At 43.5% G+C, this 12924-nt stretch overlaps 1 protein-coding gene and 28 non-coding genes across 29 annotated transcripts; all 29 read left to right on the top strand.

The window, feature by feature from the left end:
* The first annotated feature begins 280 nt into the window (after positions 1 to 280).
* On the top strand, positions 281 to 2834 carry LOC116221027 (E3 ubiquitin-protein ligase TRIM39-like). The gene is made up of 2 exons (XM_031569989.2): positions 281 to 635; positions 1890 to 2834. The coding sequence occupies exons 1-2, from the start codon at positions 317 to 319 to the stop codon at positions 2474 to 2476; spliced, it is 906 nt and encodes a 301-aa protein (XP_031425849.2). The 5' UTR covers positions 281 to 316; the 3' UTR covers positions 2477 to 2834.
* Positions 2835 to 6146: 3312 nt separating this feature from the next.
* Positions 6147 to 6218, top strand: trnap-agg. The gene has a single exon. It is a non-coding gene; the product is annotated as a tRNA-Pro (tRNA).
* Positions 6219 to 6538: 320 nt separating this feature from the next.
* Positions 6539 to 6610, top strand: trnap-cgg. Its single transcript has one exon. It is a non-coding gene; the product is annotated as a tRNA-Pro (tRNA).
* A 146-nt stretch (positions 6611 to 6756) lies between these two features.
* On the top strand, positions 6757 to 6828 carry trnap-cgg. The gene has a single exon. It is a non-coding gene; the product is annotated as a tRNA-Pro (tRNA).
* A 124-nt stretch (positions 6829 to 6952) lies between these two features.
* Positions 6953 to 7024, top strand: trnap-ugg. Its single transcript has one exon. It is a non-coding gene; the product is annotated as a tRNA-Pro (tRNA).
* Positions 7025 to 7176: 152 nt separating this feature from the next.
* trnap-ugg lies at positions 7177 to 7248 on the top strand. Its single transcript has one exon. It is a non-coding gene; the product is annotated as a tRNA-Pro (tRNA).
* A 147-nt stretch (positions 7249 to 7395) lies between these two features.
* Positions 7396 to 7467, top strand: trnap-cgg. Its single transcript has one exon. It is a non-coding gene; the product is annotated as a tRNA-Pro (tRNA).
* Positions 7468 to 7613: 146 nt separating this feature from the next.
* On the top strand, positions 7614 to 7685 carry trnap-cgg. The gene has a single exon. It is a non-coding gene; the product is annotated as a tRNA-Pro (tRNA).
* A 342-nt stretch (positions 7686 to 8027) lies between these two features.
* Positions 8028 to 8099, top strand: trnap-cgg. Its single transcript has one exon. It is a non-coding gene; the product is annotated as a tRNA-Pro (tRNA).
* A 124-nt stretch (positions 8100 to 8223) lies between these two features.
* On the top strand, positions 8224 to 8295 carry trnap-ugg. The gene has a single exon. It is a non-coding gene; the product is annotated as a tRNA-Pro (tRNA).
* A 146-nt stretch (positions 8296 to 8441) lies between these two features.
* trnap-cgg lies at positions 8442 to 8513 on the top strand. Its single transcript has one exon. It is a non-coding gene; the product is annotated as a tRNA-Pro (tRNA).
* A 147-nt stretch (positions 8514 to 8660) lies between these two features.
* trnap-ugg lies at positions 8661 to 8732 on the top strand. The gene has a single exon. It is a non-coding gene; the product is annotated as a tRNA-Pro (tRNA).
* A 152-nt stretch (positions 8733 to 8884) lies between these two features.
* trnap-cgg lies at positions 8885 to 8956 on the top strand. The gene has a single exon. It is a non-coding gene; the product is annotated as a tRNA-Pro (tRNA).
* A 146-nt stretch (positions 8957 to 9102) lies between these two features.
* Positions 9103 to 9174, top strand: trnap-cgg. Its single transcript has one exon. It is a non-coding gene; the product is annotated as a tRNA-Pro (tRNA).
* Positions 9175 to 9287: 113 nt separating this feature from the next.
* On the top strand, positions 9288 to 9359 carry trnap-ugg. Its single transcript has one exon. It is a non-coding gene; the product is annotated as a tRNA-Pro (tRNA).
* A 146-nt stretch (positions 9360 to 9505) lies between these two features.
* trnap-cgg lies at positions 9506 to 9577 on the top strand. The gene has a single exon. It is a non-coding gene; the product is annotated as a tRNA-Pro (tRNA).
* Positions 9578 to 9701: 124 nt separating this feature from the next.
* On the top strand, positions 9702 to 9773 carry trnap-cgg. Its single transcript has one exon. It is a non-coding gene; the product is annotated as a tRNA-Pro (tRNA).
* A 147-nt stretch (positions 9774 to 9920) lies between these two features.
* trnap-cgg lies at positions 9921 to 9992 on the top strand. The gene has a single exon. It is a non-coding gene; the product is annotated as a tRNA-Pro (tRNA).
* A 146-nt stretch (positions 9993 to 10138) lies between these two features.
* Positions 10139 to 10210, top strand: trnap-cgg. Its single transcript has one exon. It is a non-coding gene; the product is annotated as a tRNA-Pro (tRNA).
* A 124-nt stretch (positions 10211 to 10334) lies between these two features.
* On the top strand, positions 10335 to 10406 carry trnap-ugg. The gene has a single exon. It is a non-coding gene; the product is annotated as a tRNA-Pro (tRNA).
* Positions 10407 to 10553: 147 nt separating this feature from the next.
* On the top strand, positions 10554 to 10625 carry trnap-cgg. The gene has a single exon. It is a non-coding gene; the product is annotated as a tRNA-Pro (tRNA).
* Positions 10626 to 10771: 146 nt separating this feature from the next.
* trnap-cgg lies at positions 10772 to 10843 on the top strand. The gene has a single exon. It is a non-coding gene; the product is annotated as a tRNA-Pro (tRNA).
* Positions 10844 to 10990: 147 nt separating this feature from the next.
* trnap-ugg lies at positions 10991 to 11062 on the top strand. The gene has a single exon. It is a non-coding gene; the product is annotated as a tRNA-Pro (tRNA).
* A 152-nt stretch (positions 11063 to 11214) lies between these two features.
* On the top strand, positions 11215 to 11286 carry trnap-cgg. The gene has a single exon. It is a non-coding gene; the product is annotated as a tRNA-Pro (tRNA).
* A 146-nt stretch (positions 11287 to 11432) lies between these two features.
* trnap-cgg lies at positions 11433 to 11504 on the top strand. The gene has a single exon. It is a non-coding gene; the product is annotated as a tRNA-Pro (tRNA).
* A 113-nt stretch (positions 11505 to 11617) lies between these two features.
* trnap-ugg lies at positions 11618 to 11689 on the top strand. The gene has a single exon. It is a non-coding gene; the product is annotated as a tRNA-Pro (tRNA).
* A 146-nt stretch (positions 11690 to 11835) lies between these two features.
* trnap-cgg lies at positions 11836 to 11907 on the top strand. The gene has a single exon. It is a non-coding gene; the product is annotated as a tRNA-Pro (tRNA).
* A 564-nt stretch (positions 11908 to 12471) lies between these two features.
* trnap-cgg lies at positions 12472 to 12543 on the top strand. The gene has a single exon. It is a non-coding gene; the product is annotated as a tRNA-Pro (tRNA).
* A 124-nt stretch (positions 12544 to 12667) lies between these two features.
* On the top strand, positions 12668 to 12739 carry trnap-cgg. The gene has a single exon. It is a non-coding gene; the product is annotated as a tRNA-Pro (tRNA).
* The last annotated feature ends 185 nt before the right edge of the window (positions 12740 to 12924 follow it).

The raw sequence follows: 12924 nt of genomic DNA, 5'->3' as shown, positions 1-12924 counted from the left end.
CTGCCAGCAACACCGCAGATCACTGGAAATGTTCTGTAGGACTGATCGCGTCTCCATTTGCAGCCTTTGTGCCGTGCTGAAACACAAACATCACGACATCACGATTGAGTATCTGGAACAGGTATGTGTCCAAAGGTCATAAAAATAGTTATATACAATAATACAATTATATAGTAATATACAATCATAGAAATGCAGGTTCCTATACAGCCAACGGGGCTTGCTTTCATTGTCATATGTAATCTTCATTCAATGTTCTGTGTTTTTGAACACTACCAAATAGTCAACCAGATCATGGCCAGGTATCTCCACGGTGATGAACAGAAAAGCTCCTACAGTGGACGCTGAAGTGGCAAACCGTGAGCTAAGGATGGAGAATAAACTACAGCAGGAGATCATCATGCAAGCAAGAAAAGTCAATCAAAAAGAGGCAAAATGTCAGAAAAAGAATGCAGAGGAAGTACAGCAGATGAAAGAACACATATCTATAACTGAGATGGGAAATGCAAAGCTAAAGAAACACAACAACAAGCTGAGGAGAAAAATATCCAAGCTTAAAAAACAAATTCGTTCGCAAAATGGCGAGAAACCCCTGATGACTGTAATGAAACACCAAAGAAGATATGCTCTCCCTGGTGAGTTAATCAGAATCAGAATCAGAAAGGTTTTTACTGCCAAGTAGGTTTTCACCTACCAGGAATTTTCTGTGGTACATTGGTGCAAACAATAAACATACACAATAAACAATACACATATTAAGTTCTTTTTCAAACATAGGAAAAACAATATATAAAATATATTAAAAAATGTATAGAATATGTTAAAGGGAAAAATGAAGACACTTATTCATGAATTTTTAGGCTGTGTTTACGCTGCCTGGTAAAAGGTGACCCAATTCCGATTTTTTTGCTCACATGTGGCACAAATCGGATATGTATTATGAACGTGTCAACTGGAAAATGCACATGGAATCAAATATTCTCAGATCTGTTTCGGGCCTCATCCCTTTGAGGAAATAAATCGGATATTAATCGGATACCTGCCAGTGTGACTGTCATGTAAATTGACACATTGGATATTCCATGTCATTCTGATTAGCATGTCACTTTTTAATTATATACTTTTTAATGACTTAAACGTTTGAATGATGTATCATTACTTTCCATTGCACAATTGTTAATCGCAAATTCAAAGAGGATTCAGGCACATATATTATTCTAAAATCTTTGGTGAAATGGAGCACGAAGGCTCAGGCCAGTGGTTATTTGCCAAAGTCAGCTGTCTCTTAAGTCGGTGCTGGCAGTTGTACCGAAACAAATCAATTAACTTGATTCCACCCATCTTGGGCCCTTCCCTGCATCCACACATCCATCTGAACCGATGTGGCAGCTACCATTTCCCCAAAGGCCCAGGCTGCAATAAGGGCTCTCCTCTTTCTTCTCCGCCTTAAAATGTGCCCAATGTTTTGCAGACCTCAAAAGATGCTTTGCAAAAACAATGGCTTGTATTATATATTTTGCATCCATTGCAGTGCTGGCTAGTTGTTTATTTTCATTTCTGTAACCAAACCGTCTTGGGCATATGTGGGTTGATTCAAATGTGAAGCAGGTGTAAACATGGGTATCAGATGTGGGTAGATGTAAACAGGTAGTAAAAAAAAATCGAATGTAGGCAAAAAAACAGAACTGGGCATCAAGACCTGAAATGTGAACGCAGCGTTAGAGAGATGTTTCCTTACCCTGTTTAAAGAAATGTGTCATTTGGTTTGGAAAATGTTCCATCATTCTAATATTTCTCCTGGTTAAAGTATCTGAGTTTATTTAAACTTGTTTACACACATCAACACAAAAATCATGCCTAATGGATTTGTTTATGTGTACTATTCTCAGCTAAGGTGACTCTGGACTTTAACACAGCCCACAGACGACTAATTCTATCTGATAAGAGGACAGCAAAGCTATCTGGGTGTCCTAGGAGTTCCCATAATCAGCAGCAGGCACTAGATGGGCAGCCCGTTGTGCTGGGTAGAAAAGGCTTCACCTCTGGACGTCACTTTTGGCAGGTGGGAGTGAATAACCAATGGAAAATTGGAGTCACAAGAGCCTCCGCACAGAGGACTGGCAACGTTACCCTCTTTCCGCATCATGGCTACTGGTGCCTGAGTCACTGGAAGCACTTCTCCGCTCTCGCTACACCCATGCACCGTCTCCCTGAGGGCGCAGTGCCTAGGGAACTGGGTGTTTGTGTGGATGTTGATGAGAAATGGGTGTCTTTTTACAATGCTGAGTCAAAGGCTCACATTTTTAGCTTCACTGACATGGATTTCAGGGAAGGTGAAGAGATCTATCCCGTGTTCTGCACGCAGGATGAAAAGCAAGATCTTAAAATCAGAAGACAACCCATTCTGCCTTGCCCTATATTTGTCTCAGATAAGAAGACTGTCAATACTGGCAGAACTGGGGACAAATGTGTATGAACAGACATTCAAACACTAGCCAAACACCAAAACAGCTTTCTTTCACCTCAGGAACATAGCAAAGGTGCGACCATTCATAAACCAAAAAGATGCCGAGAAGCTAATTCATGCTTTCATATCAAGCCGGCTAGACTACTGTAATTCACTTTTTGCTGGTCTTCCCAAGAAAACAACTGAAAGACTCCAGCTCATTCAAAACTCTGCAGCCAAAACTAAACTATTAACCAAAACTATTAAGCAAAACTAAAAGGAGAGAACACATTAGTCCTGTCCTAGCCTCTGGCTTCCTGTTACCTTTATAATTGACTTCAAGGTCCTCCTCCTCACATACAAAATGATATACATTTTTATTATGTCTTTATTTGGATAGGACATGAAGTTATGACAGGAAGCGAGGCGGAGAAGAGGTGGGGAGAGGATTGGGAAATTACATCAGGCCAGACTTGAACCTGCGTCCCCTCGGGCAATGTAGCCCGTAAGTAGGGGACTTGGCCTACCATTTTATGGGAGCGATGAGGGACAGGTGGGCCTTGAATAGCCCCCCTTGTTCAAAATGGGGAATGACAGAAAAAGTTTGAGAACCACTGCGGTAGTTGAAGATGGAGAGAGCTGAGGGATTGTTGGGCGGAAAGTCTCTGTTTAAGAGCCAAAATGACAGAACAATCGACAAAACTAAAGTTGTATGTAGCATTTGTCAAGCTGAATTTAGCTATCACCTTAATGCAAAGCACCCGACTGAAAGCAGTCCCAAGTTAGATGATCGCCAACCCATACTCCACGACTTCTCTAGGAAAATAACTAGACCAGTCCGTGAAAAGGTTACCATTTGGGTTGCCAGTGACTGTCGGCCCATCAACATAGTTGAGGACAGTGGGCTGATTGAGGTGATTCGAATTGCTTCAGGGGAAATTCTTACGATTTACCGTCGAGGGGCACCATTGTGTTAAAAAAAATTACAATTAAACAACAATGTCGAAAATACACGCTGTCTGAAGTGATTACTTGTTTATTTATAAGATTTAGTCTTAAGAAAAAAAATTACTTTCAATCGCGATTAATTAATTTCAAAATGTGCGATTAATTAGTTAATTTTTTTTTATCGATTGACAGCCCTACTAACTACACACCAGCTAGAACACTGCGATCATCAGATACAGGTCTATTACAGGTCACCAGAAGCAGTCATAAGAAGATTGGTGATGCGGCCTTTGTCAACTACGCCCCAAAATGATGGAGAAAATTACCCATTAATATTAGGGAAGCAAACACGCTAGACACTTTCAAAAGGCAGCTTAAAACCTATCTTTTTACCAAAGCATTTTATTAATTTTATCTGGCACTCACAATTTTTACTATTTCAGAAGGGTTTTATTACTTTTATTACTTTTATACCTTTTATCATGTATTGCTCTTGCTGCTTGCAATTATTGATTCTATGTAAAGCACTTTGAACTGCAACTCTTGTACGAAATGTGCTGTATAAATAAACTCTTACTTACTTACTTACTTACTTACTTACTTACTTACAAACACAAATCCATTACATGATTTGTGGTATAATCGCACTGTATTGGGATTTCACTGAAGAAAGGTGACCAGCTCACTAGCATGCAATATCTGCTGTTTTAAATATGCTTGGCATTTATTACTTACATGACTAAAAGCACAGACTACAGTTCTATTCCAATATACTTTTTTAGTATATTGTTCTCTAGCTGTGTCTGTGCTAAAAAACCCTCTGATATTTACTCACAGCCCTGGTTCTGTAAATAGAAAAAAAATTGACACTGATTGATCCATGCACTTTTCCACCTCAAATTTTAACAACCTTTCGCAAGACTCGCACCTTTAATACTAAAAATGGTAACAGATGAAAATGAAAGTGGCTTCTGAATCTAGCTGGTGGACTACTTGTAACAGAAAGTTGATCTACCTCCTCTGCACTCATGTTTTCCCCTAACTTGGTGCATTCTATCTGCTGCAATACACTTCAAATTCTTTTGAACATATGTTTCTGTAGATAACTAGTTTTTATTAAATCCTCAAATACATTTTGATGGTGTATGGGTAAGGTGAAAAAGAGATCAACACCTGGCTGTTCACTGTGTAGTTTTGTAGTCATGGTTAGAAATCTAGAATTGAATAAAAAGCTGCAAGGGCTACTTGGTCCAGGACTTTGTGTTCAACTCCCGGACGAGCCCTTCTTTCCCTAAGGCCTGACACACTTTGCTGCAATAATCAATGGCAACCCAATCAGATAACAGTTACCCTCTGTTGCTAGGCATTGAAGAAAAAAAAAACAGAACTGTGAACAGAGGCTGTGATTAGCTCAAGCTGCAAACAATTCCTGCTTCCTTCCAGGTACTCTGTGCAGTACAGTGACCACACTAAGTCTGTGGCATAAAGAAATACATTGAATGAGGAGATGCCAGGGTTCGTTACTCTTTGGGAGCAAGAGGACCCAGGTTGAAATGAGCCTTTTGATGAGCCCTTTCTTCTGTGAAACTCACCAATGGTTGCTGCAAGTGGGTCCCAGTTTACCCCTGCAGATTGTTACCGAGGCCAAACATTCAGGAACTCTGCACAGCAGATAGAGACTGTGCTGTTCCTAGCAGACCACACTAAAGATGTGCTTCTGCCAGGTCTCACTTAGGGTGCAAGAACTCATTGCTCCAAAATGATCCTAGTCTACCTCCCCAGACCATTACCTAGGCCAAGAATAAAAAACACCGGCAAACCTTTGTTCTGTGAAACTCATTAACTGTTGCTGGAAGAGGCTCCCCATCTAACTCTGCAGATGGTGACCTAGATCTTTGTTTCAGGTACACTGAGAGTGCAGCACTTTGAAAGCATTCTAAAGAAAAGCATTAACCCTCCTGTTACCTTCAAATTTACTAACAAATTGTATCCTTGGGGTCAATTTGACCCCAGCAATTTAAACCTCCAGAAAATGATTATAATAAAAAAATGTACCCAAGTTTATGTGTCAGGTACTTTATGTTTGTTTGTTGATTACCTAAATAGCCCTTTAAATAAATCAACCCCCCCACCCATCCCCCTTATACATCCAGAATACCTGTTGCTCGACTATGGAGAAATATGCAGATAACCATAAAATCTCAGTAATTGACCTAAAATTGGAAAGAGATATCTTTTTGGTGTTTTCATGGCTTTATATTATTTCTAAGTACATATTGTTGTTATCTATAACATTAACATTAAAATGTTGATATTTCTCATATATTTTATACAATTAAAACAGCCTGGGGTCAAATTGACCCCAAAGAACACCACAGCGTGTGTACAGGACATTGAATACATATCATCATGTTAATTTTGTGTTTAACATGGAATATAAAGCCAAAAAAATGATGTCAATCATTTATTTAGGGATGTTAAACGTTGAATGGGGTCAAGCTGATCCCAAAGATAATGGGAGGGTTAAAAAAGGTTACTGCATGTCTTGGGGTATGACTCTCGCTTTGGGTGCGAGAGGTCCCGGGTTCAAATCCCGGACGAGCCCTTTGTTCTGTGAAACTTGTTAACGGGGTCTGGAAGAGGCTCCCCATCTAACTCTGCAGATGGTTATCTAGATCTTAGTTTCTGGTACACTGACAGTTAAGCACTTTGAAATAATGTTGAAGAAAAGCATTAAATAAAGTTCTTTCAGGGCTCGTTGGTCTAGGGGTATGATTCTCGCTTAGGGTGCGAGAGGTCCCGGGTTCAAATCCCAGACGAGCCCTTTGTTCTCTGAAACTCATTGACTGTTGCTGGAAGAGTAATCTGATCTACTTCTGCAGATGGTTACTGATGTTTTAGCAGTGTGAAAACTTCCTGAAGAAAATTATTAAATAAGGTCCCTGCATGGCTCGTTGGTCTAGGGATATGATTCTCGCTTAGGGTGCGAGAGGTCCCGTGTTCAAATGCCAGACGAGCCCTTTGTTCTGTGAAACTCATTGACTGTTGCTGGAAGAGTAATCTGATCTACTTCTGCAGATGGTTACTGATGTTTTAGCAGTGTGAAAACTTCCTGAAGAAAATTATTAAATAAGGTCCCTGCATGGCTCGTTGGTCTAGGGGTATGATTCTCGCTTCGGGTGCGAGAGGTCCCGGGTTCAAATCCCGGACGAGCCCTTTGTTCTGTGAAACTTCTTAACGGGGTCTGGAAGAGGCTCCCCATCTATCTCTGCAGATGGTTATCTAGATCTTAGTTTCTTGTACACTGACAGTTAAGCACTTTGAAATCATGCTGAAGAAAAGCAAGAAATAAGGTCTCGCAGGGCTCGTTGGTCTAGGGGTATGATTCTCGCTTCGGGTGCGAGAGGTCCCGGGTTCAAATCCCGGACGAGCCCTTTGTTCTGTGAAACTCATTGACTGTTGCTGGAAGAGTAATCTGATCTAATTCTGAAGATGGTTAATGATGTTTTAGCAGTGTGAAAACTTCCTGAAGAAAAGCATTAAATAAGGTCCCTGCATGGCTCGTTGGTCTAGGGGTATGATTCTCGCTTTGGGTGCGAGAGGTCCCGGGTTCAAATCCCGGACGAGCCCTTTGTTCTGTGAAACTTGTTAACGGGGTCTGGAAGAGGCTCCCCATCTATCTCTGCAGATGGTTATCTAGATCTTAGTTTCTGGTACACTGACAGTTAAGTTAAGACACTTTGAAATCATGCTGAAGAAAAGCATGAAATAAGGTGTTGCAGGGCTCGTTGGTCTAGGGGTATGATTCTCGCTTTGGGTGCGACAGGTCCCGGGTTCAAATCCCGGACGAGCCCTTTGTTCTGTGAAACTTGTTAACGGGGTCTGGAAGAGGCTCCCCATCTATCTCTGCAGATGGTTATCTAGATCTTAGTTTCTGGTACACTGACAGTTAAGCACTTTGAAATCATGCTGAAGAAAAGCATTAAATAAAGTTCCTACAGGGCTCGTTGGTCTAGGGGTATGATTCTCGCTTCGGGTGCGAGAGGTCTCGGGTTCAAATCCCGGACGAGCCCTTTGTTCTGTGAAACTTCTTAACGGGGTCTGGAAGAGGCTCCCCATCTATCTCTGCAGATGGTTATCTAGATCTTAGTTTCTGGTACACTGACAGTTAAGCACTTTGAAATCATGCTGAAGAAAAGCAAGAAATAAGGTCTCGAAGGGCTCGTTGGTCTAGGGGTATGATTCTCGCTTCGGGTGCGAGAGGTCCCGGGTTCAAATCCCGGACGAGCCCTCTGTTCTGTGAAACTCATTGACTGTTGCTGGAAGAGTAATCTGATCTACTTCTGCAGATGGTTACTGATGTTTTAGCAGTGTGAAAACTTGCTGAAGAAAAGCATTAAATAAGGTCCCTGCATGGCTCATTGGTCTAGGGGTGTGATTCTCGCTTCGGGTGCGAGAGGTCCCGGGTTCAAATCCCGGACGAGCCCTTTGTTCTGTGAAACTTCTTAACGGGGTCTGGAAGAGGCTCCCCATCTATCTCTGCAGATGGTTATCTAGATCTTAGTTTCTGGTACACTGACAGTTAAGCACTTTGAAATCATGCTGAAGAAAAGCAAGAAATAAGGTCTCGAAGGGCTCGTTGGTCTAGGGGTATGATTCTCGCTTCGGGTGCGAGAGGTCCCGGGTTCAAATCCCGGACGAGCCCTCTGTTCTGTGAAACTCATTGACTGTTGCTGGAAGAGTAATCTGATCTAATTCTGAAGATGGTTAATGATGTTTTAGCAGTGTGAAAACTTCCTGAAGAAAAGCATTAAATAAGGTCCCTGCATGGCTCGTTGCTCTAGGGGTATGATTCTCGCTTTGGGTGCGAGAGGTCCCGGGTTCAAATCCCGGACGAGCCCTTTGTTCTGTGAAACTTGTTAACGGGGTCTGGAAGAGGCTCCCCATCTATCTCTGCAGATGGTTATCTAGATCTTAGTTTCTTGTACACTGACAGTTAAGCACTTTGAAATCATGCTGAAGAAAATCATTAAATAAGGTCTCGCAGGGCTCGTTGGTCTAGGGGTATGATTCTCGCTTCGGGTGCGAGAGGTCCCGGGTTCAAATCCCGGACGAGCCCTTTGTTCTGTGAAACTTGTTAACGGGGTCTGGAAGAGGCTCCCCATCTATCTCTGCAGATGGTTATCTAGATCTTAGTTTCTTGTACACTGACAGTTAAGCACTTTGAAATCATGCTGAAGAAAATTATTAAATAAGGTCCCTGCATGGCTCGTTGGTCTAGGGGTATGATTCTCGCTTTGGGTGCGAGAGGTCCCGGGTTCAAATCCCGGACGAGCCCTTTGTTCTGTGAAACTTGTTAACGGGGTCTGGAAGAGGCTCCCCATCTATCTCTGCAGATGGTTATCTAGATCTCAGTTTCTGGTACACTGACAGTTAAGTTAAGACACTTTGAAATCATGCTGAAGAAAAGCATGAAATAAGGTGTTGCAGGGCTCGTTGGTCTAGGGGTATGATTCTCGCTTCGGGTGCGAGAGGTCCCGGGTTCAAATCCCGGACGAGCCCTTTGTTCTGTGAAACTTGTTAACGGGGTCTGGAAGAGGCTCCCCATCTATCTCTGCAGATGGTTATCTAGATCTTAGTTTCTTGTACACTGACAGTTAAGCTCTTTGAAATCATGCTGAAGAAAATCATTAAATAAGGGCTCGCAGGGCTCGTTGGTCTAGGGGTATGATTCTCGCTTCGGGTGCGAGAGGTCCCGGGTTCAAATCCCGGACGAGCCCTTTGTTCTGTGAAACTCATTGAAGAGTAATCTGATCTACTTCTGCAGATGGTTACTGATGTTTTAGCAGTGTGAAAGCTTGCTGAAGAAAAGCATTAAATAAGGTCCCTGCATGGCTCGTTGGTCTAGGGGTATGATTCTTGCTTTGGGTGCGAGAGGTCCCGGGTTCAAATCCCGGACGAGCCCTTTGTTCTGTGAAACTTGTTAACGGGGTCTGGAAGAGGCTCCCCATCTATCTCTGCAGATGGTTATCTAGATCTTAGTTTCTGGTACACTGACAGTTAAGCACTTTGAAATCATGCTGAAGAAAATCATTAAATGAGGTCTTGCAGGGCTCGTTGGTCTAGGGGTATGATTCTCGCTTCGGGTGCGAGAGGTCCCGGGTTCAAATCCCGGACGAGCCCTTTGTTCTGTGAAACTCATTGACTGTTGCTGGAAGAGTAATCTGATCTACTTCTGCAGATGCTTACTGATGTTTTAGCAGTGTGAAAACTTGCTGAAGAAAAGCATTAAATAAGGTCCCTGCATGGCTCGTTGGTCTAGGGGTATGATTCTCGCTTCGGGTGCGAGAGGTCCCGGGTTCAAATCCCGGACGAGCCCTTTGTTCTGTGAAACTTCTTAACGGGGTCTGGAAGAGGCTCCCCATCTATCTCTGCAGATGGTTATCTAGATCTTAGTTTCTGGTACACTGACAGTTAAGCACTTTGAAATCATGCTGAAGAAAAGCATTAAATAAAGTTCCTACAGGGCTTGTTGGTCTAGGGGTATGATTCTCGCTTCGGGTGCGAGAGGCCCCGGGTTCAAATCCCGTACGAGCCCTTTGTTCTGTGAAACTTCTTAACGGGGTCTGGAAGAGGCTCCCCATCTATCTCTGCAGATGGTTATCTAGATCTTAGTTTCTGGTACACTGACAGTTAAGCACTTTGAAATCATGCTGAGGAAAAGCAAGAAATAAGGTCTCGAAGGGCTCGTTGGTCTAGGGGTATGATTCTCGCTTCGGGTGCGAGAGGTCCCGGGTTCAAATCCCGGACGAGCCCTCTGTTCTGTGAAACTCATTGACTGTTGCTGGAAGAGTAATCTGATCTAATTCTGAAGATGGTTAATGATGTTTTAGCAGTGTGAAAACTTCCTGAAGAAAAGCATTAAATAAGGTCCCTGCATGGCTCGTTGCTCTAGGGGTATGATTCTCGCTTTGGGTGCGAGAGGTCCCGGGTTCAAATCCCGGACGAGCCCTTTGTTCTGTGAAACTTGTTAACTGGGGTCTGGAAGAGGCTCCCCATCTATCTCTGCAGATGGTTATCTAGATCTTAGTTTCTTGTACACTGACAGTTAAGCACTTTGAAATCATGCTGAAGAAAATCATTAAATAAGGTCTCGCAGGGCTCGTTGGTCTAGGGGTATGATTCTCGCTTCGGGTGCGAGAGGTCCCGGGTTCAAATCCCGGACGAGCCCTTTGTTCTGTGAAACTTCTTAACGGGGTCTGGAAGAGGCTCCCCATCTATCTCTGCAGATGGTTATCTAGATCTTAGTTTCTTGTACACTGACAGTTAAGCACTTTGAAATCATGCTGAAGAAAATCATTAAATAAGGTCTCGCAGGGCTCGTTGGTCTAGGGGTATGATTCTCGCTTCGGGTGCGAGAGGTCCCGGGTTCAAATCCCGGACGAGCCCTTTGTTCTGTGAAACTTGTTAACGGGGTCTGGAAGAGGCTCCCCATCTATCTCTGCAGATGGTTATCTAGATCTTAGTTTCTTGTACACTGACAGTTAAGCACTTTGAAATCATGCTGAAGAAAATTATTAAATAAGGTCCCTGCATGGCTCGTTGGTCTAGGGGTATGATTCTCGCTTTGGGTGCGAGAGGTCCCGGGTTCAAATCCCGGACGAGCCCTTTGTTCTGTGAAACTTGTTAACGGGGTCTGGAAGAGGCTCCCCATCTATCTCTGCAGATGGTTATCTAGATCTCAGTTTCTGGTACACTGACAGTTAAGTTAAGACACTTTGAAATCATGCTGAAGAAAAGCATGAAATAAGGTGTTGCAGGGCTCGTTGGTCTAGGGGTATGATTCTCGCTTCGGGTGCGAGAGGTCCCGGGTTCAAATCCCGGACGAGCCCTTTGTTCTGTGAAACTTGTTAACGGGGTCTGGAAGAGGCTCCCCATCTATCTCTGCAGATGGTTATCTAGATCTTAGTTTCTTGTACACTGACAGTTAAGCTCTTTGAAATCATGCTGAAGAAAATCATTAAATAAGGGCTCGCAGGGCTCGTTGGTCTAGGGGTATGATTCTCGCTTCGGGTGCGAGAGGTCCCGGGTTCAAATCCCGGACGAGCCCTTTGTTCTGTGAAACTCATTGAAGAGTAATCTGATCTACTTCTGCAGATGGTTACTGATGTTTTAGCAGTGTGAAAGCTTGCTGAAGAAAAGCATTAAATAAGGTCCCTGCATGGCTCGTTGGTCTAGGGGTATGATTCTTGCTTTGGGTGCGAGAGGTCCCGGGTTCAAATCCCGGACGAGCCCTTTGTTCTGTGAAACTTGTTAACGGGGTCTGGAAGAGGCTCCCCATCTATCTCTGCAGATGGTTATCTAGATCTTAGTTTCTGGTACACTGACAGTTAAGCACTTTGAAATCATGCTGAAGAAAATCATTAAATGAGGTCTTGCAGGGCTCGTTGGTCTAGGGGTATGATTCTCGCTTCGGGTGCGAGAGGTCCCGGGTTCAAATCCCGGACGAGCCCTTTGTTCTGTGAAACTCATTGACTGTTGCTGGAAGAGTAATCTGATCTACTTCTGCAGATGCTTACTGATGTTTTAGCAGTGTGAAAACTTGCTGAAGAAAAGCATTAAATAAGGTCCCTGCATGGCTCGTTGGTCTAGGGGTATGATTCTCGCTTTCGGGTGGGAGAGGTCCCGGGTTCAAATCCCGGACGAGCCCTTTGTTCTGTTGAAACTTCTTAACGGGGTCTGGAAGAGGCTCCCCATCTATCTCTGCAGATGGTTATCTAGATCTTAGTTTCTGGTACACTGACAGTTAAGCACTTTGAAATCATGCTGAAGAAAAGCATTAAATAAAGTTCCTACAGGGCTTGTTGGTCTAGGGGTATGATTCTCGGCTTCGGGTGCGAGAGGCCCCGGGTTCAAATCCCGTACGAGCCCTTTGTTCTGTGAAACTTCTTAACGGGGTCTGGAAGAGGCTCCCCATCTATCTCTGCAGATGGTTATCTAGATCTTAGTTTCTGGTACACTGACAGTTAAGCACTTTGAAATCATGCTGAAGAAAAGCAAGAAATAAGGTCTCGAAGGGCTCGTTGGTCTAGGGGTATGATTCTCGCTTCGGGTGCGAGAGGTCCCGGGTTCAAATCCCGGACGAGCCCTCTGTTCTGTGAAACTCATTGACTGTTGCTGGAAGAGTAATCTGATCTACTTCTGCAGATGGTTACTGATGTTTTAGCAGTGTGAAAACTTGCTGAAGAAAAGCATTAAATAAGGTCCCTGCATGGCTCATTGGTCTAGGGGTATGATTCTCGCTTCGGGTGCGAGAGGTCCCGGGTTCAAATCCCGGACGAGCCCTTTGTTCTGTGAAACTTCTTAACGGGGTCTGGAAGAGGCTCCCATCTATCTCTGCAGATGGTTATCTAGATCTTAGTTTCTGGGTACACTGACAGTTAAGCACTTTGAAATCATGCTGAAGGAAAAGCAAGGAAAATAAGGTCTCAGAAGGGCTCGTTGGTCTAGGGGTATGATTCTCGCTTCGG

The sequence above is a fragment of the Clupea harengus genome, chromosome 7 (assembly GCF_900700415.2).
Source record: "Clupea harengus chromosome 7, Ch_v2.0.2, whole genome shotgun sequence".
Taxonomy (NCBI): Eukaryota; Metazoa; Chordata; class Actinopteri; order Clupeiformes; family Clupeidae; genus Clupea; species Clupea harengus.
Note: the sequence above shows the minus strand (reverse complement) of the source record. Positions and strands in the feature narration are given on the sequence as shown.